Below are 16,118 nucleotides of genomic sequence, written 5' to 3'. Positions count from 1 at the left end.
GCACACAAAGCGTTTCCGTGTATGGGAGGTTCTAAGTGACGTCACCTCAACCAAGATACAGTTTGAAGACAGTGCAGGTTGTTATAGGCTATAGCCTGCTTTGATGTTTTCAAGGTATAGCATAACTAGTACACAGTAGTAAATAAACAAATAACTGTGTGTGTGTGTGTGTGTGTGTGTGTGTGTGTGTGTGTGTGTGTGTGTGTGTGTGTGTGTGTGTGTGTGTGTGTGTGTGTGTGTGTGTGTGTAGCTTAGCTAACATTAAAGCCTCATCGGGTGTAACTTTCATATGTATAATAAAATATATACAAAATACAATATTATCAAAATATTATCATTTTGTACAATCTGTATTAATATGTCGGTAAACTTATATCTGCGTAGTTGTATATTTTGTCTCCCTGCTCTTATCGAGACATTTAGATCGTGTCAAAGGTCATGTCTCACCTGGACACATGCAGGATCTATTTGACATGAATTTTGACCCGAACGTCCAAGATTCAATTTATCCACTGAGCAAGCACTAAGCAGGCCAGCTTTTTATGGTAAAAATTCCAGCACCTGAGCAGGTAATTGATATTATTGATATTTTTGAAATTCTAACAAATCGTTGCATTTTTGGGGGGAAATGTCTAAACTTCAGTACAGTGAAGTCACTATAGAGGGCATAACCTACTGCAGTGTTGATTTGACTCTTAAGCCAGTGGTTCTTAAACTGTGGGTCAGGACCCCCAAGGGGGTCCCCAAATGATTTTGGGAGGGTCCCCAGATTTTTGTTTGGGGGTTGATTTGTTTTCTCATGCACTCAACAGTAAATAAAACAACATTCAGTAGGTTGTGTGGGTATGTGCATGCATAAAGTCAATGGCAAATTGAGTGGCAAATTGAGTGGCAAAGTGAGTTTAACGTAGTTTAACATTGTTTAATACAATCAGATAGGACTTTTCTCTTTGGATGTAGGGCTCATTGGGCTGTCAAGGCCAGAAAGTAGTTTTTTTTGCCACTCTATGCTCAGTATAGGCGTTCCCGCATAACTTCCTGGTATGATGATGAATGATGTCACACGCACTCTATACAGGGTGTCTGCACATTTCTAAAGTGACAATTTAAAGGCTTTTTAAACCTTTTTAATACCTTTAAAATGAAAATACATAAATAAATAAAATAATAAGACTGCATTACTTTGTCAAAAGTAATCAACAAAGTATAGGATAGGTCTATATGAAATTATTTGCCAAATTGTCAAGTATTTCCCAAGAATGAGGTAGAAATTGCGAAAAAATTGCCAATCTATACAATCTTACGACACCTAGCAACGCGAGACAGATTGGCGAGTAGATTGGCTATTTTCACCATCTGTGGTGGAACAGAGTCAAACAAAAGTAAATGCCTCAACTCCTACAATTCAAGTGCTTGTCAAGTTGGGGGTCCACAGTTCACATGTGATTATTTTGGGGGTTGTGGCCTGCAAAGTTTGAGAACCACTGCTCTAAAAGCTTGAGAAGCAGTGGCAAGCTCAAAACACATCGTTTGTGAGCTTGAGCCCTAAGTAAAAAATAGTGTTTTTTTTCTTCTTTAAAAAAATAATAATCTGTAACTAAAGTTTTCAAATAATTGTAGCAGAGTAAAAGTACAATATTTGTCTCTGAGATGTAGGCCTAGTAGTAGAAATATAAAGTATTGAAAATGGACAAATACTCAAGTAAAGTAAAAGTACCTACAGATTGTACAGTATAGTATTAGACTATTTGAGTAAGTGTACTACTTTCTACCACTGCATATAAGGGATGTTATTGCAGGTTACTAACAAAAGTACCCCCTCTCTGCTATTAAATGTAAGTTTCAGAGTGAGAATATCTTGTTGTTGAGGGGCACTAGCCCCATATACCATGTACAGGTTTACAGTTTGTTTTTAGTTTAATGTTTGTTTTAAAAACGCCATTGACAATGAAGGGAACATTTATGTTATTTTGTAACACATTACGTCATATTGTCTCTTTATTGTTAATGGTATTTAATGTTTGTGTTGGCACCGTTTGTTTTACATCACCATTACATTACATCACCTATAATCAACATGAGTTAGACTTTAATATATTAGCGCCCCTCACTTCACACAGGTGTGATTTTTCCCCCACCCTATATATGCATGTAATTAAGGACCTCTTCACACATTTGAAACCTTCCTTTAATAGGTCCTCACTAATGCTCATGATAGGATGGCAAAAAGATGGCTGTGGACAGTTTGAAAATCTGCCTACCAATGACATAATCGACAGAGATTCCAAGCTCTTTCTCAAAAGTTAGCAAATTGAAATAAGCCATTGTTCTTGCATTAGCTAGAAGAGCTGGGTGAACAAGCTATCTGCGTATGTATGGTCGAAACGGGTGAAAGCTTCTTAATACAGGCACAGTTGAGAAGCAGGAGTTAAACTATAAATCTGGTGTCCGTGAGGTCAGATAGAGTTTCTGGCCGGCTCCGTATGCAGATCTAGTAGGTCAAACCATGTATGGCTATCCAGGGTTTGATGAGTTCAGTGTCGTGATCTTCATATATGGAGATCCAGGTGATGATAGTCAGTTCCATGTGTTGTACCTTCTTCGCCTGGAAAGGAGCCAGCTTTCACCCTCACAGATGATACTAACGGGCATATATTGATAAGGTGTCATAAGCAGTATATGCAATATAAAGTGTATTACCGGTTTGCTGGACCGGTTCACAGTACGACGGCTGGGATGAGGATCAGCGTCTCCAAATTTGAAGCCATGGTTCTCAGCAGGAAACCGGTGGATTGTACAGTCCAGGTAGGGAATGAGGCATTACCCCAGGTGAAGGAGTTCAAGTATCTCGGGGTCTTGTTCGTGAGTGAGGGGAGGACGGAGAAGGAGATCAGCCAGAGAATCGGAAGGGTAGGGGCGATATTGCAGTCGCTGTACCGCACTGTTGTGATGAAAAGAGTTGAGCCAGAAGGCAAAGCTCTCTGTCTACCGACTCCGAGCAATCTTCGTTCCTACTCTCACCTATGGTCATGAAGTGTGGGTCATGACCGAAAGAATAAGGTCGCGAATACAAGCGGCCGAAATGAGTTCTCTTCGACGGGTGGCTGGCATCTTCCTTAGAGATAGGGTGAGAGACACGAGAGAGACTCGGAGTGGAGTCGCTGCTTCTTCGCCTGGAAAGGAGCCAGTTTAGGTGGTTCGGGGCAGACCAATTAAGGCACAGTTGGAGGAAACACATCGACTCACTGCCCTTGGAACATCTCGGGATCCCCCAGGAGGAAGTCACTAATGTTGCTCTGGAGAAGGAAGTCTGGAACACTCTGGTGGAGCTGTTTCCCCCGTGACCCGACTACGGATAAGCGGTTGAAGATGGAGGGATGGATGGTTGGATGGATGTGTTGTACCAACTTGGTTCATTTGTAAGTGTGACTCACGTCGCGGCAACCACACTGGTTATCATGAGACTGTCACAATATGGCCATATATTGACATTCCCATATATGGGCTTAATATTAATGACATCAGGGATCTCCATATACAGTATATGCATTCCCAGCCGATGCCCTAATACAATCCCTGTTATGCCCATATATGGACTTTTTTCTTTCTTTTACATTTTCAGAGCTTCTTAAATTAAGAAGCTCCGTTGTTTCAGGCCTGACATTTTTTAACTTGTGCTTCTCAACTGTGCTGTATTAAGAATCTTAATACAGCACAGTTGAGAAGCACAAGTTAAACTATTAATCTGGTGTCAGTGAGGTCAGATGTAGATTATATGCAGATGTAGGTGATGATCCAGTCTTCTCCATGTATGGCTATCCAGGGTTTGATTATGTCAGTGTTCATATATGAAGATCCAGGTGATGATAGTCAGCTCCACATATGGAGAGGGTTCATGGCCAGGGTTCATGGCCATATATATAGTGTATATTGAGTGTAGAGGGTTTGATGATGTCAGAATGACATATGGAGCGTGTCACGAGGCGTGATGGACTGACAACCATATGATCTAAGGGTCTCCATGATGTCACGTGATGTCACGAGGCGTGACCATATACGGAGGCATGATGTCACGAGGCGACCATATATGGAGGTTTGGGTGTTGTCCCCCAGGGTTTTGTACTTAGCCCTGTCCTGGCCACGGTGTGTACGGCAAAGTCCATCGCTGATCGCCAATAAAAACAAAACAAAAATCAGCAAATGGTATCAGTCTGGAGCAGGGGTGATAGAACATGGGTGTTGGGTTGGTTTCAGGCTTGGCTGAAATAGCGTTTCTGCCCTCCTCCCCTGCCGTTGCCGTTCCGGAACCCGTTTCCACGACCGCTGCTGCGACCCCTTCCACCTCGGAACCCTCCTCCCCCTCTAACGCCGCCGCCAAAGCCTCTGTTGCCACGGAAACCACCATCACCACCACCAAAGCCTATATCACTGCCGCGGTTGCTATGCTGCCTCTCCTCCAAGTCTGGGAGTTCTGTACAGACAGACAGTTGCCAACAGTGACCATCCTTCCAGTTGTCCTGCATCTCTTTGACTTTGTCAGATGGGACGTCGAAACACACTCCGTTTTTGCCTTTAAGAATGTTCATTCTATGTATGTGTTGCTCAACCTCGTCTCCTAGCTGTTCTTTGAGGGATCTCCAGGCGTAACTCAGGCTGTGCATCTCCCGAGAACACTCCATCTTAAGTGTCGTGTAACCTGCATCGGAGTTGAGCAGGGATCTTTGTTCTAAGCTGGTAGCTCCAGAAATGTGGGCCAAGGCAGCAGCTAAAGCTTCAACAGCTCCTCTCTTGTCAATCAGCTTCTCAGCAGTCTCTTTGAAGTGGGCGATGGCAAAAGCACTTACCGAGTCCAAACACTTCAGAGCGTCATCGCTGGATGACTTGATGATGTCACTGGCAGTGGGGACGCCAACGTGTCGGAATGTGATGCCAGCTTTGTGCTCTACATTGCGTAGCTTCTGCTCTTCTCTCCTCTGGTAGAAACAGATACACACTCCGGTCCTACCTGCTCGGCCCGTACGCCCCGACCGATGTATGTATGACTCCACATCCTGGGGTGGAGAGCACTGGATTACCAAGTCTACTTCAGGGATATCTAAGCCGCGGGCTGCTACGTTGGTGGCCACCAGAACCTCGAAGGACCCCTTTCTGAAGCCCTTCAGTGTGATCTCTCTTTGTTTCTGAGCGATATCACCGTGGAGGGACTGGCAACTCTGTTTGATTAATGGATTCATGGACAGTTCGTCCGCCTCTTTCTTGGTCTCACAGAAGATGATGGTTTTGCCTTGGCCGCCACTGTACACCTGGACCACGTCACCCAGCACTGCTGCACGCTGGGACCAGTGGCATGCTATGGCCAGATGCTCTACAGTTGTTGCGGCTCTCGTCATTTTCGTGCCTATGAGGTCGACATGCACGTACCCTGACTTCATGTATTTCTTCGCAACATCATAGACCCAGGCGGGACAGGTGGCGGAAAACAGCAATGTCTGAGGGTTAGTGTCGGCAACCTTCTTATATGCTGAAGATAGTATTTCTTCAACCTGGTCTGCAAACCCCATGTCCAACATCTGGTCAACTTCATCCAGAACAACATGCTTGAGTTTGGAGAGGTCCAGTTTGTTGTTCTGGAGGTGATCTTTAATGCGACCAGGGGTCCCCACCAAAACATCGATACCGTTACGGATGGCATCCATCTGTGGGTTATATGAGCTGCCTCCATAGAAACAGGTGACAGAGAGTTGCCTGGTGATGTCTTTGAAGTCCTTATGCACCTGGATAGCTAGTTCTCTAGTTGGAGTCAGCACCAAGACCCTGGGAGGGCGTCCTCTGCTCAACTGCGTGGAGTCATTCTGTAGCTTTTCCACCAATGGGATAGCAAAGGCGAAGGTCTTCCCGGTTCCTGTTCTGGCCTGGCCGATAACATCTTTTCCAATACTCACAGCATTAAACGTCTTCACCTGAATGTCAAACAGGTAAGAGATTCCCCGAGCTTTTAGCCGGCTGATGGTGTGCTGGGAGAGGTTGAAGTTTGAAAAGGCCCCTTCCTTCTGCTCTGGTATCTCCGTTGCTTTCTCACTCTCAATGTCTGAGTCATCGCTGGACTGAGATGGGGTCTGAACGGGGGTGTTCAGGGTGGAATGTCCGTTGGTCTGAGGTGAAGCTTCATCGGTCGATTCCTCTGTTAATTTCTTCTTTTTCCTCTTCTTTTCCTTTTCGTTTTCCTCTGTGTCTGGTTCTGTGTCGGGTTCTGCATTCTTGTTCTTCTTTGGTGTCGTATTAACACCATTGAAGTTGCCATTCACGGCGTGTATGGCCCCATCAATGGCTTCGTCCGCTGCTCGCTTGTCTTTTTTCTTCTTTTTTGGGGCCGGAGGCTCACAATCTGGCTGCTCTTCCTCTACCTCCAGCTGTTTGTTTTTCATTAATTTCTTGCCATCCTTGGTCTTCTTCATTTCGGTATTATCTTCTTCGGTTTCAAATATGATTTTGGACGGCATTTCTTTCCTCGGATGGAACTCTGGCTCCACGAGCGAGCGGGGTAGAAAGGCGTGACTGAGTCGTGTAGGGTTGGTAGGAGAATGAATATAAAATACATTGAATATTGTCCCTATCTGGGCGGGCGGACCTCTGACGTCACGTTCATGTCACCATGACTCAGCCATAACCATATAAGGAGTTCCCAATGCAGCTATATATGCCCAAATATGGAGTGATGTGTTGTGTTGTCTAACGTCAATGTGTTGTCATGGCACCAGGCGCAAACAAATCAGTCAGCTTCATATTATGTGTAAAAAGGGGGCATGCCCATATATGGGCATATGACATATCAGGGATCTGATATTAGCTCAAATGGTTTTCTCTACCGCCTCCGATGTCAAATACAGCAGAAAGATGTGAAGCCATCTATCTATGCACCAAGTCTCTGTATGTATGTCTGTGTGTAATCCACGTAACTCGAGAACCGTTAGCCCCACCGACTTCAAATTCGACACACGCGTTCCACACCACAGCAGGGGGTGCAGTGCCCGGTGTCGAGTCCAGACCGGGCCCCTGCCCAGCATCCATATATGGAGCTGGCCTGTTCTGACCTCACAACACTCCATATTTGGGCATGCCTGACACAGAACTCCACAATCTGGCTGCATATACTCCATATGCCTTACAAAGAACTCCATATATGGGCATCAAAGGGAGACAGACATAATATCTGGTTGGGGCTGAAAACTCTGCTTCCCAGTTCCCGTCATGCACCTACCTGTGCACAGTGTGAAGCTCAACAGCTCCACTTTGTCACCTGTTGGTGACATAAGGTTTTTTTGAGTGGTGTAAACCACTCCTACAACTGGCTTTTGTGTGCAGAAAAAAATGAGCATGGTTGCTATGTTCAAAATAATTTCTGACGTAATTAAATCACACCCGGGTGAACTGGATGACCGTAGCAACCATGGTCATTTTTTCTGCACAAAAAAAGCCAGTTGTGAAATCACATCCGGGTGTGATTTCATTACGTCAGATCAGAGCTGATCAGGCTATATAATACCTTATTTATATAATACCTCACATCGGACGTCAGACATTACGTCAGACCACAGCTGATCATGCTATATAAAACCTTACACCACTCAGTTCACACGGGTGTGATTTTTTCTTTGCAAAATATTAAGCTAACAGCAAACACAAACATCTAACGCTTAAGTTTAAAAAGATCTGAACTATCCCTTAACAAGAGACAATATGACGTAATGAGGCACATACATTTTCCCTTCATTGTCAATGGCGTTTACAAAACAAACATTGAACTAAAGACAAACATTAAACCTGTGTATACATTTTTGAGTGGTGTAAACCACTCCTACAACTGGCTTTGTTAGTTTACGTGTCTGTTCGTACCAAAAAATGAGCATGGTTGCTATGGTCACCCAGTTCACCCGGGTGTGATTTCAGCTTTGTTAGTTTACGTGTCTGTTCGTACCAAAAAATGAGCATGGTTGCTATGGTCACCCAGTTCACACGGGTGTGATTTCATTACGTCAGACATTACATCAGACCACAGTTGATCAGTCTATATAAGACCTTGCACCACTCAGTTCACACAGGTGTGATTTTTTTAAAAGGAACCCCATTTGAGGAGCCCTCGGGGTCCCTGGACCACACTTTGAGAACCACTGACTGTTACAAATGTTGCATAGCCCCAGCTTGTGACTGCAACTTGTTCCTGTTCGCAGATGACTCGGCACTGCTGGTCTCGGACAGGGACAAACTGTAGGTTGAAAATGCCCTCAGCTCTGAACTCGGTAGAATCTGCACCTGGCTCGCTGATAACAAACTATCTTTACACCTGGGAAAAACTGAATCCATTCTCTTTGGATCTAATAGTAATCTCAGCAAGGCAAATGGCTTCTTGGTTAGAGTGGGTGACAATGTTATCACACGTAAAGATGAAATTACCTACCTAGGTTCCATCCTGGAGGCTAATCTTTCCGGTGATAAAATGGCCACCAACGTAATCAAAAAAGTCAACCAAAGAACAAGATTCCTTTACAGGATCTCCTCACTGGTCGACAAAAACACCTTGAAGACCTTAACAGGAGCCCTCGTACAAGGCTTCTTTGACTATGCATGCACCTCCTGGTACCATGCACAGCACCTCAAATGCCCTTAAAACTAGGCTCCAGACTTCCCAAAACAAACGGATGGCTGCAATTCGAAACTGGCCCCAGTAAAATCTGAATCCCCCCCCACCGCCCCCCCCCCCCCCCCCCCCTTTTCCCCTCACTGTATATGTTTCTTTTCCCTTTTTACCTCCATTATGATGAATTCCTGTACTGTTCTTTGTCTATATAGAAGTGTCTATTTGTACGTCTCTAAATGTTTTGATGAATTGAACATGGTGGACCCTGTTGTAAACAAGTGTAATGCTTAATTGGGTCGTCCACTCACAGTTAACAGCCTTTGTATTGAGTTTGTGCTTGAAATGTACTGTAATTCTGCAAACTGTTAATAACATTTTCAATCAATCAAAAAGCGTAGGGAGAGGGCACATATGGGGCTAAAATGTTGCAGTGCTTTCATTTGAAGACGTTACATTGTTTCCATGTAATGGTGTTTACGTTTATTTTGAATGACGTTACACAAATGTGTGTGTGTGTGTGTGTGTGTGTGTGTGTGTGTGTGTGTGTGTGTGTGTGTGTGTGTTCATTTGCAGTGCAGATGGATCTGACTGACTGCAGGGCAGCTGGGCAGGCAGGCTGGCAGGCTGCGTGGTGTGATTACATCCGGCCGGGTCAGCTGATTTCAGAGAGCAGCAAACATGCGGAAGAGGAGGTAAATTGGAAACGTCAAGTTGTGCCTCTAAGAAAAAAAAGTACTTTCAACAACAAATAACTGCTGAATGTTTACGGCTGCTTTCGTCGGCGGGGGACTCGCGTTGCTGTCAGTATAGTTTGTTTGTGTGCAAAGTGTGTGTTCCCTCGCGGAGTGGTCTAACCGTCTGTCACATCACCATCACCATCATCATCATAAAGTTATGGCACGCAGCGAATCAGTGGTCGCATTGAATGGCACGCACGTAAGTTATGTTTTACTCTCGCCACTTTCTGTACTGTTGGTTGTTGTTGTTGGTTTGTTTGTTTTTGGAGTCTATCATGTTGTTTTTATTCCCTTAAAGAAATGAGCATACATGTAGTTTTCTTTGCGCAGAGCAGAGGAATGCACCAGCACTGTTTCCCTCGTTCTGACTGAGTCATGTCATGTGACTTACTTTCACTAGTATAGCTCTCTGTCAGTGCCTGTGTGTGCAGTGGTGGTAAAAGTAAGTAAGTAAAAGTATCAATACTTCAATATTGAACACTTCAATATTGAACAAAAGTATTGGTATCAAAATGGGCTTAAAGTACCATAGAAAAGTATAGTAAGTAGAAAGTATACCCATATATTTCACAAGTTTTCACATGTATAAAAACTTTTGAAAATAGTAGCTCACAATGTGTCTCCATGTGACACATTGTGAGCTACTATTTGCTTGTAGATCTGCTATTTTCAAATGGCCGAAATGTATAGGGCTGTTTTGTAATTATTATCAAAATCTACAAAGTGGCTAGTAAGTACGTTTTCAAATAATTGTGGTGGAGTAAAAGCCTCTCAGATGTAGTGAAGTAGAAGTCATTTAAGTACTGAAAATTGCAAATATGAGAGTCAAGTACAGTAAAATTGTACAGTACTTGAATAAATGTACTTAGTTACTTCACACTATATGTGTGTTGTATGCATGTAGTTGCAATGAACTGCATGCTGTATTTGTGATGGTCTGACTCTCTGAAATAATAACTGCATTATGTTCTTCTCACTGTGAAACACAGACACAGCAGGGGTTCACAAAGTGAGGTCCGGGGACCCTCATGGGGTCCTTGAAGGGGTCCCCATGCTAAATGAGTTAACAACATACCTTTTAAAATCAGGTTAACCAGTCACATGTCTTTAACCCTAATTACATGGGCCTTTTCAGAATAGCTGATCTACTTGTAAGCTCACAACACGTAGATAAAAAAAATCCGCTATTTTTGACAGTTAAAAATAAAACAGTATTTTTTAGACAAATCACAAATCTTAGATTGGGTCAGGGTGTCCCATGCACACAAATATTTTTGTAATGGGGATCCACATCCATATATACATATTAATTTGGGGGTCCTTGACATTAAAAAGTTTGAGAAGATGCTGAGTATAAATACTTGTAATACTTGCTGTGTAATGTTGTAATCCCCATGGCATGCACAATGAACTGACTGGCAGACATAAGGTAGAACTAACCTCGCATCACCAGGCTTTTCCACCTCGGGAGGAAAGCCAAGACTGTGTTTCTAAATCGCTGTGTGATCCGGTGGGGAGCGAATGATATTGTTGCGTCGTGTTGTGGTCATTGTTTTGTAGTCATCAGGCAGGAACCCTCCTCAATCTGGAACTTCCTTTCTCCCCAAACCGGAAGAATAATGCCTTCCCAATAGAAGCGTGACTCGTTCTCTCGTAGCCTGCGATGAGAATTGAATGACCCCGTGGGATAAAAACGGTATCAGACGCTAAATAGTCTCTGGAAAGTACACTTACATTCATATTTTAGAAATCAGCGAATCTACGCTGATTTCAAGGCTTTTATTGGGAAGGTGTTATTCTTCCGGTTTGAGGGAAATTAAGTTCCAGATTGAGGGTTCCGGCCTGATGACTACAAAACAATGACTACAACTTGACGTAACGATTATCATCCGCTCCCGACCGGATCATGAACCCGAAACGGAATGCTGCCCAGGCAAAGGTAGAACATGCCCTAAACTGTGGTTTTCATTCAAATGGGGGGTATGGGTACCACTAGGGGTACGCAGTTGTACTACGGGAGGTACGTGAGAGGAAGGGGAAATTGGAAAAACTGGACACAGTTTAAATAAATGTGCTCAGGATGGTCTTTCACTCCTTTTCTGATTTCTAAAGTTACATTCTTCAATATATTCTTCAAAAGGTTGGTTATCATTCATTCATAGCATCGGGTCGATAGATACCTCATATGTCCAAAATGGCTACCTTTCAGGATTCAAAATGAGCAAAAAATACCCTGCCGACAGCTGGATTGTATTCTGCCTTTTTTCATCGTGGCGCGATCCCCCCTGCTGATCCAAGCGAGAACGCCTGTGTTACTCGTTCGCTCCCCGTCTGAAACGGCTTTTATCCAGAAGCAATCTTTCATTGTAGTCCCTGTAGTCTTAATGGGTTATAATAAGCCAATAATGTGTGTGTATGTGTGTGTTGTTTCTTTAAGGTTTCCTTCATTGGACATGACTGTAAAGACATCCCTGACTTCCTCGGTGACGGATACGGGCAGTTGGCGAGAAGACTGGATCTCAGCTTCAATGAGCTCAGGTACTGCGGTGGGCACACTATGAAATCCTGGGTGTTCATTTAACTCCGAGAGTGTACAAAAGGACCCTTTTGGGTCCGTCTGTAACACTCAGTTATATTAACACTCAGCAGTTTTACTGTATAGGAAATGATGATGAGTGATGGACATTTGGATTTGAACCGATGACAACAGTGAGTTACCTGGAGAAAGGGTTGTTGTTGCTGTTGTTCTAAATCTTTGACAAAATGTGTAACCTTGTAGGCCTTATTGGCCCTGCACCCACTGTCGAGGTGCGTGTAAATAGGTATGCTCTAACCTTGTAGGCAGAACATGTTTTATTCCTGTAATGACAGACAACACTCAATCTGTGCTTTTGTGAGAAACGGACGGTTAAATTCACACAAATGCATAGCAGAGACACTGACTAGTTCTCTAGCTATATGCTCTCTCTTGTTAGTGTGATATGGAAATGTACAAATTTACATTTACATTGAATTCATTTTGAGGACCCCCAAACTAATATGTTTGTATGTATAGGAAAATATTCACAAATTGTCCAATTTATTCTGAAAATAACAACACGTCACGTGTCGTGAGCTTGTAGAACGGATATTTTCAAATGGGGGGGGGGGGGGGGGGGGGGGGCACCTGTAACCCAGGACCCCTTGGGGGCACATTGTTCACGAGGCGGTCAAAGCATCATCAGAACAGGAGGTTGGGGGTGGCCGGTGCTACACCAGGGCAGGATAAAAGGCCTGATCAATCAACAACGTGACATGCTAATGCAGGGGCAAATAGAAGAAGAGATTCCTCTTAACAGGATGTGAGGGATGATCAAATGGCAGGTTGATTCAGTGGGGATGTATCATTTCAAAAGCAGAATTCGTTCAGCGGGACCTGACAATTAAAAGATGAGGTGTTTTCTTTCTCAAACCGTTCCTTGATCTGTCAGGCCACAGAGCCTATTGAACGGGGGAAGCGTTTTTGTCAAGTGAAGATTGTTGCCTCGAAGCTGTTATCTTTGCCTGCCCTGAAACGTGGGTTCTTATTTCATTTAATTGATTTGCTTGGCGCTGGGGTCTGTCACACTAATAATTGCTAAATCCTACCACTGGTCCAATGTGATGTGCATAATGTGCTTATCGGGGACATTAATATTCCTAATGAACCGCTGCGATTGGAAAGCAAGCACTGGTTTGTAGGGGTTTGATTAACCTTTTCATCTGCCGAGGGCATACTTTACTCCAGGTTTCAAACATGATTGCCTCCTCGAATGCCAAACAAAGGTAATTGGTCAAAATGTGCAAACTACACTCAATCAGTGTTAGACTTGATGGTCACAGGGTGTTCCATATAGTGTTTTGAAGTGTTATTAAAAGGGTTACAATGAGGAAGCCTCTAGATAATGATTAAGCAATGTGTGATATTTCACGTAATTTGTGGCAGGTGTCTCAGTAATTCTTCTAAAGATGGCCATGGAGACGTTAGAAGTGTCACTGTTGAGAACCACCCTAAACATGTCCTCAGCACCGTTGCCAGTGTAATCAATTATATAGTCAACGTATGTCTTTTTGTCACTCCACGGTTACTTGACTGCCAGGTAGAGCTACAGTAGCTCCTGGGTATAAACAGTGGAGCAGCCAATGCCGTATCTACGTATATATACCGCAATGTTCTACCTGGAGGCCTGGCCCTGCACACACCACACTTGGAGAAGACACAGCACTGCATGTTTTTAATCGACAGTGCTCCAAAATCTCTCATTCTTATACTACAACCGTAGTAGCATAGATTTTTTTAATTAATTTTTTTAGCTTCTAGTGCCTTTCTGTCTGGAAGAGACAGTGAGCTCTTCCCAGCGTGCACCTCACGTTTTAGCGATCTCGGCTAAGCGCCATGGCGTGCCTAGAGTAGGAAATAGTTAAACATTTGGAGAGGAGTATCATCATCAATTTAGTTGTATTTAAAGTTGAGGAAGAGGCCCGTGCAAGTTTTGTTTATGAAGCCTAACGGGGAAACAGAAATGTAATATTTATTTACATGTTTCAATGTTCAGTGCCACATACGCAATTTAAATTGTTAATCGCAAATATTTGTATCAATCGCAAGGATAGGGTTTCTGGATGGTTTCCTTCATGTTTTCCTTCCCGTTATCCCTCAGCTATTTAGGGTTAGGCTATTTGTACTGATAACACAGCGATGGTATACCTATCAATAAGTGCTCTGTACACTTTGGAAGCGATCAGGGCATTCATATCTTTGATAACCGAAGCGCTTCGCCTCTTAACTGTTCTTTAAACAGACTGTAATCCATGTTATCATAACGCCAAGTTTGCTCGTAACAGAGTAATCTGTCAGACTCTTGTGTAGTTACCAGGGTGGACATGCAGTAAAGAAGACTCCCATCAGCTTCATGAAAGCTGATTTGCCAAGCAGAGTATGTGTTGGTTTAAGGGAGATCAAGCCCAGAATTATGTTTTCTCTTTCCCTAGAATCTGTCAGGTTAGGAACTTGGATGTTCAAAATCAAATATTTATAACTGAAATATTACTAATTCATTATTAATCTTTCAATTCGGGTTAAGGGGGCATCTTAGATGTCAGATATCATTACTGAACATCAAAGGATGTTCTTGGGAGAGAGGCAGAACCACCCATTTGGGGTTCACACTGCTGCTTTATTGATTGATGATTTGCTGGTGGGGAATATGTAGGTATTGCATGGTGAGTCAACGCTCTCACATAATGTACAAAGTGCATTTAAATGTTTCATACTGAGTTCATACGAGTAAACCTCAAAGCAATGTCACCATTTTATTTAAACATACTTAATGTGTGTGTATAGCAGGGGTCTTGCATATTTTTCAGGCCAAGGAGAAACGGATGAAGCAGGGATCTCCACAAAATGGTATTGCATATTCAACTTTTCCACTGATTTCATAGATTTTCATTTCATTTAGACTTGTTTGACAGTACTATCATCAGTGTTGTGTAAATTCAGGTTTAATTTAATAATTCAAATCTGCAATCTGCTAGAGCTGTCAAATACAGTGGAGTAAAAACTACATTTGCCTTTGAGATGTGTAGAGGGTATGCGCATGCATAAAGTGAATGGCAGATCGAGTGGCAAAGGTAGTGGCAAAGTTAATTTAATGTTGTTTAAAGTCGTTTAATGCAATCAAATGGGAGTTATCTGTTTGGATGTATGGGCTGTCAAGACCAGAAAGTACTTTTTTGTCACTCAGTAAGCGTTCCCGCGTAACTTCCGGCCATGATTATGATGTCACACGCATACCCTCTATAGAGCGTCGCAGTCCCGCCTCCTACCCTGGACCAGGAAATGAAACCCAATGCATTATTCTCATAGACATTTCTTAAAGTATTTATTTAAAGACGGTTACGCCGCGGACAAAGCCAACTCGAGTCGTGACAACTCATGACAACACAAACAATATTTTGGACCAAACAAATAATTAGAAAGAAGAAAAAAACGGCAGGTTACAACACTTTTTTTGTTGTTTTTCTTCTTTGTAATTATTTGTTTGATCCAAAATATTGTTTGTGTTGTCATGAGTTGTCACGACTCGAGTTGGCTTTGTCCGCGGCGTAACCGTCTTTAAATAAATACTTTAAGAAATGTCTATGAGAATAATGCATTGGGTTTCATTTCCTGGTCCAGGGTAGGAGGCGGGACTGCGACGCTCTATTGGAGTAAAATTCTGTTTAAGTACAGTACTTGAGTAAATCTACCTAATTACTTTACACCGCCGGTATTGGCGTGACCCCGTTTCAGTGTCACCTCTACCAAACCAAGTCTAAACTGACACCAACCAAAGTCACACTTCAGATAAACGTAGTGGACTGCCTTCGGCACAAAGCACTTCTGCACTCCGTTTCAGTCAAATCGAGTGGGAGACATTGCTGGAGATGTAGTGGCTAATATGCTTATTTCTGTCAGCTCAATTGACAGCACTCATACGGCAAGCTGACAATGAGTCACAGTGAGAAGAGGCACTGCAGCACCTTTAACCGAGCACTGGGTTCTCAGTGTGTGTGTGTGCGCGTGTGCACGGCGTGCATCCGTGGGCGTGCGCCGCCGGCGCCGTGCGCACGCTCCCATTGTTTGTGTGTGTGTCTGTGTTTGTGTGAGCGTAAGTGCGAGTGGCTTGGGCAGGTAATGGAAGGATGAAGTTGTGGTAGCAGCCTGTCACACCTACACGTCCCCCTCT

The 16,118-nt window shown here is 43.4% G+C and overlaps 2 protein-coding genes across 2 annotated transcripts in view; one reads left to right on the top strand and one right to left on the bottom strand.

Annotated features, from left to right (window-relative positions):
* Positions 1 to 4,250: 4,250 nt before the first annotated feature.
* Positions 4,251 to 6,451, bottom strand: LOC306931139 (nucleolar RNA helicase 2-like; the record flags this gene model as incomplete). Its single annotated transcript, XM_079512343.1, has 1 exon — positions 4,251 to 6,451. The coding sequence occupies exon 1, from the start codon at positions 6,423 to 6,425 to the stop codon at positions 4,251 to 4,253; it is 2,175 nt and encodes a 724-aa protein (XP_079368469.1). The 5' UTR covers positions 6,426 to 6,451.
* Positions 6,452 to 9,402: 2,951 nt separating this feature from the next.
* Positions 9,403 to 16,118, top strand: part of lrmda (leucine rich melanocyte differentiation associated) — a 299,326-nt gene continuing 292,610 nt past the window's right edge. The window contains exons 1-2 of the mRNA XM_079513038.1: positions 9,403 to 9,571; positions 11,810 to 11,910. Of these exons, the coding sequence (XP_079369164.1) occupies positions 9,530 to 9,571; positions 11,810 to 11,910 (143 nt within the window). The 5' untranslated portion in view covers positions 9,403 to 9,529. The remainder of the gene's footprint in view (positions 9,572 to 11,809; positions 11,911 to 16,118) is intronic.

This window comes from Electrona antarctica (genome assembly GCF_951216825.1).
Source record: "Electrona antarctica genome assembly, chromosome: 10".
NCBI classification, from domain to species: Eukaryota; Metazoa; Chordata; class Actinopteri; order Myctophiformes; family Myctophidae; genus Electrona; species Electrona antarctica.
Note: the sequence above shows the minus strand (reverse complement) of the source record. Positions and strands in the feature narration are given on the sequence as shown.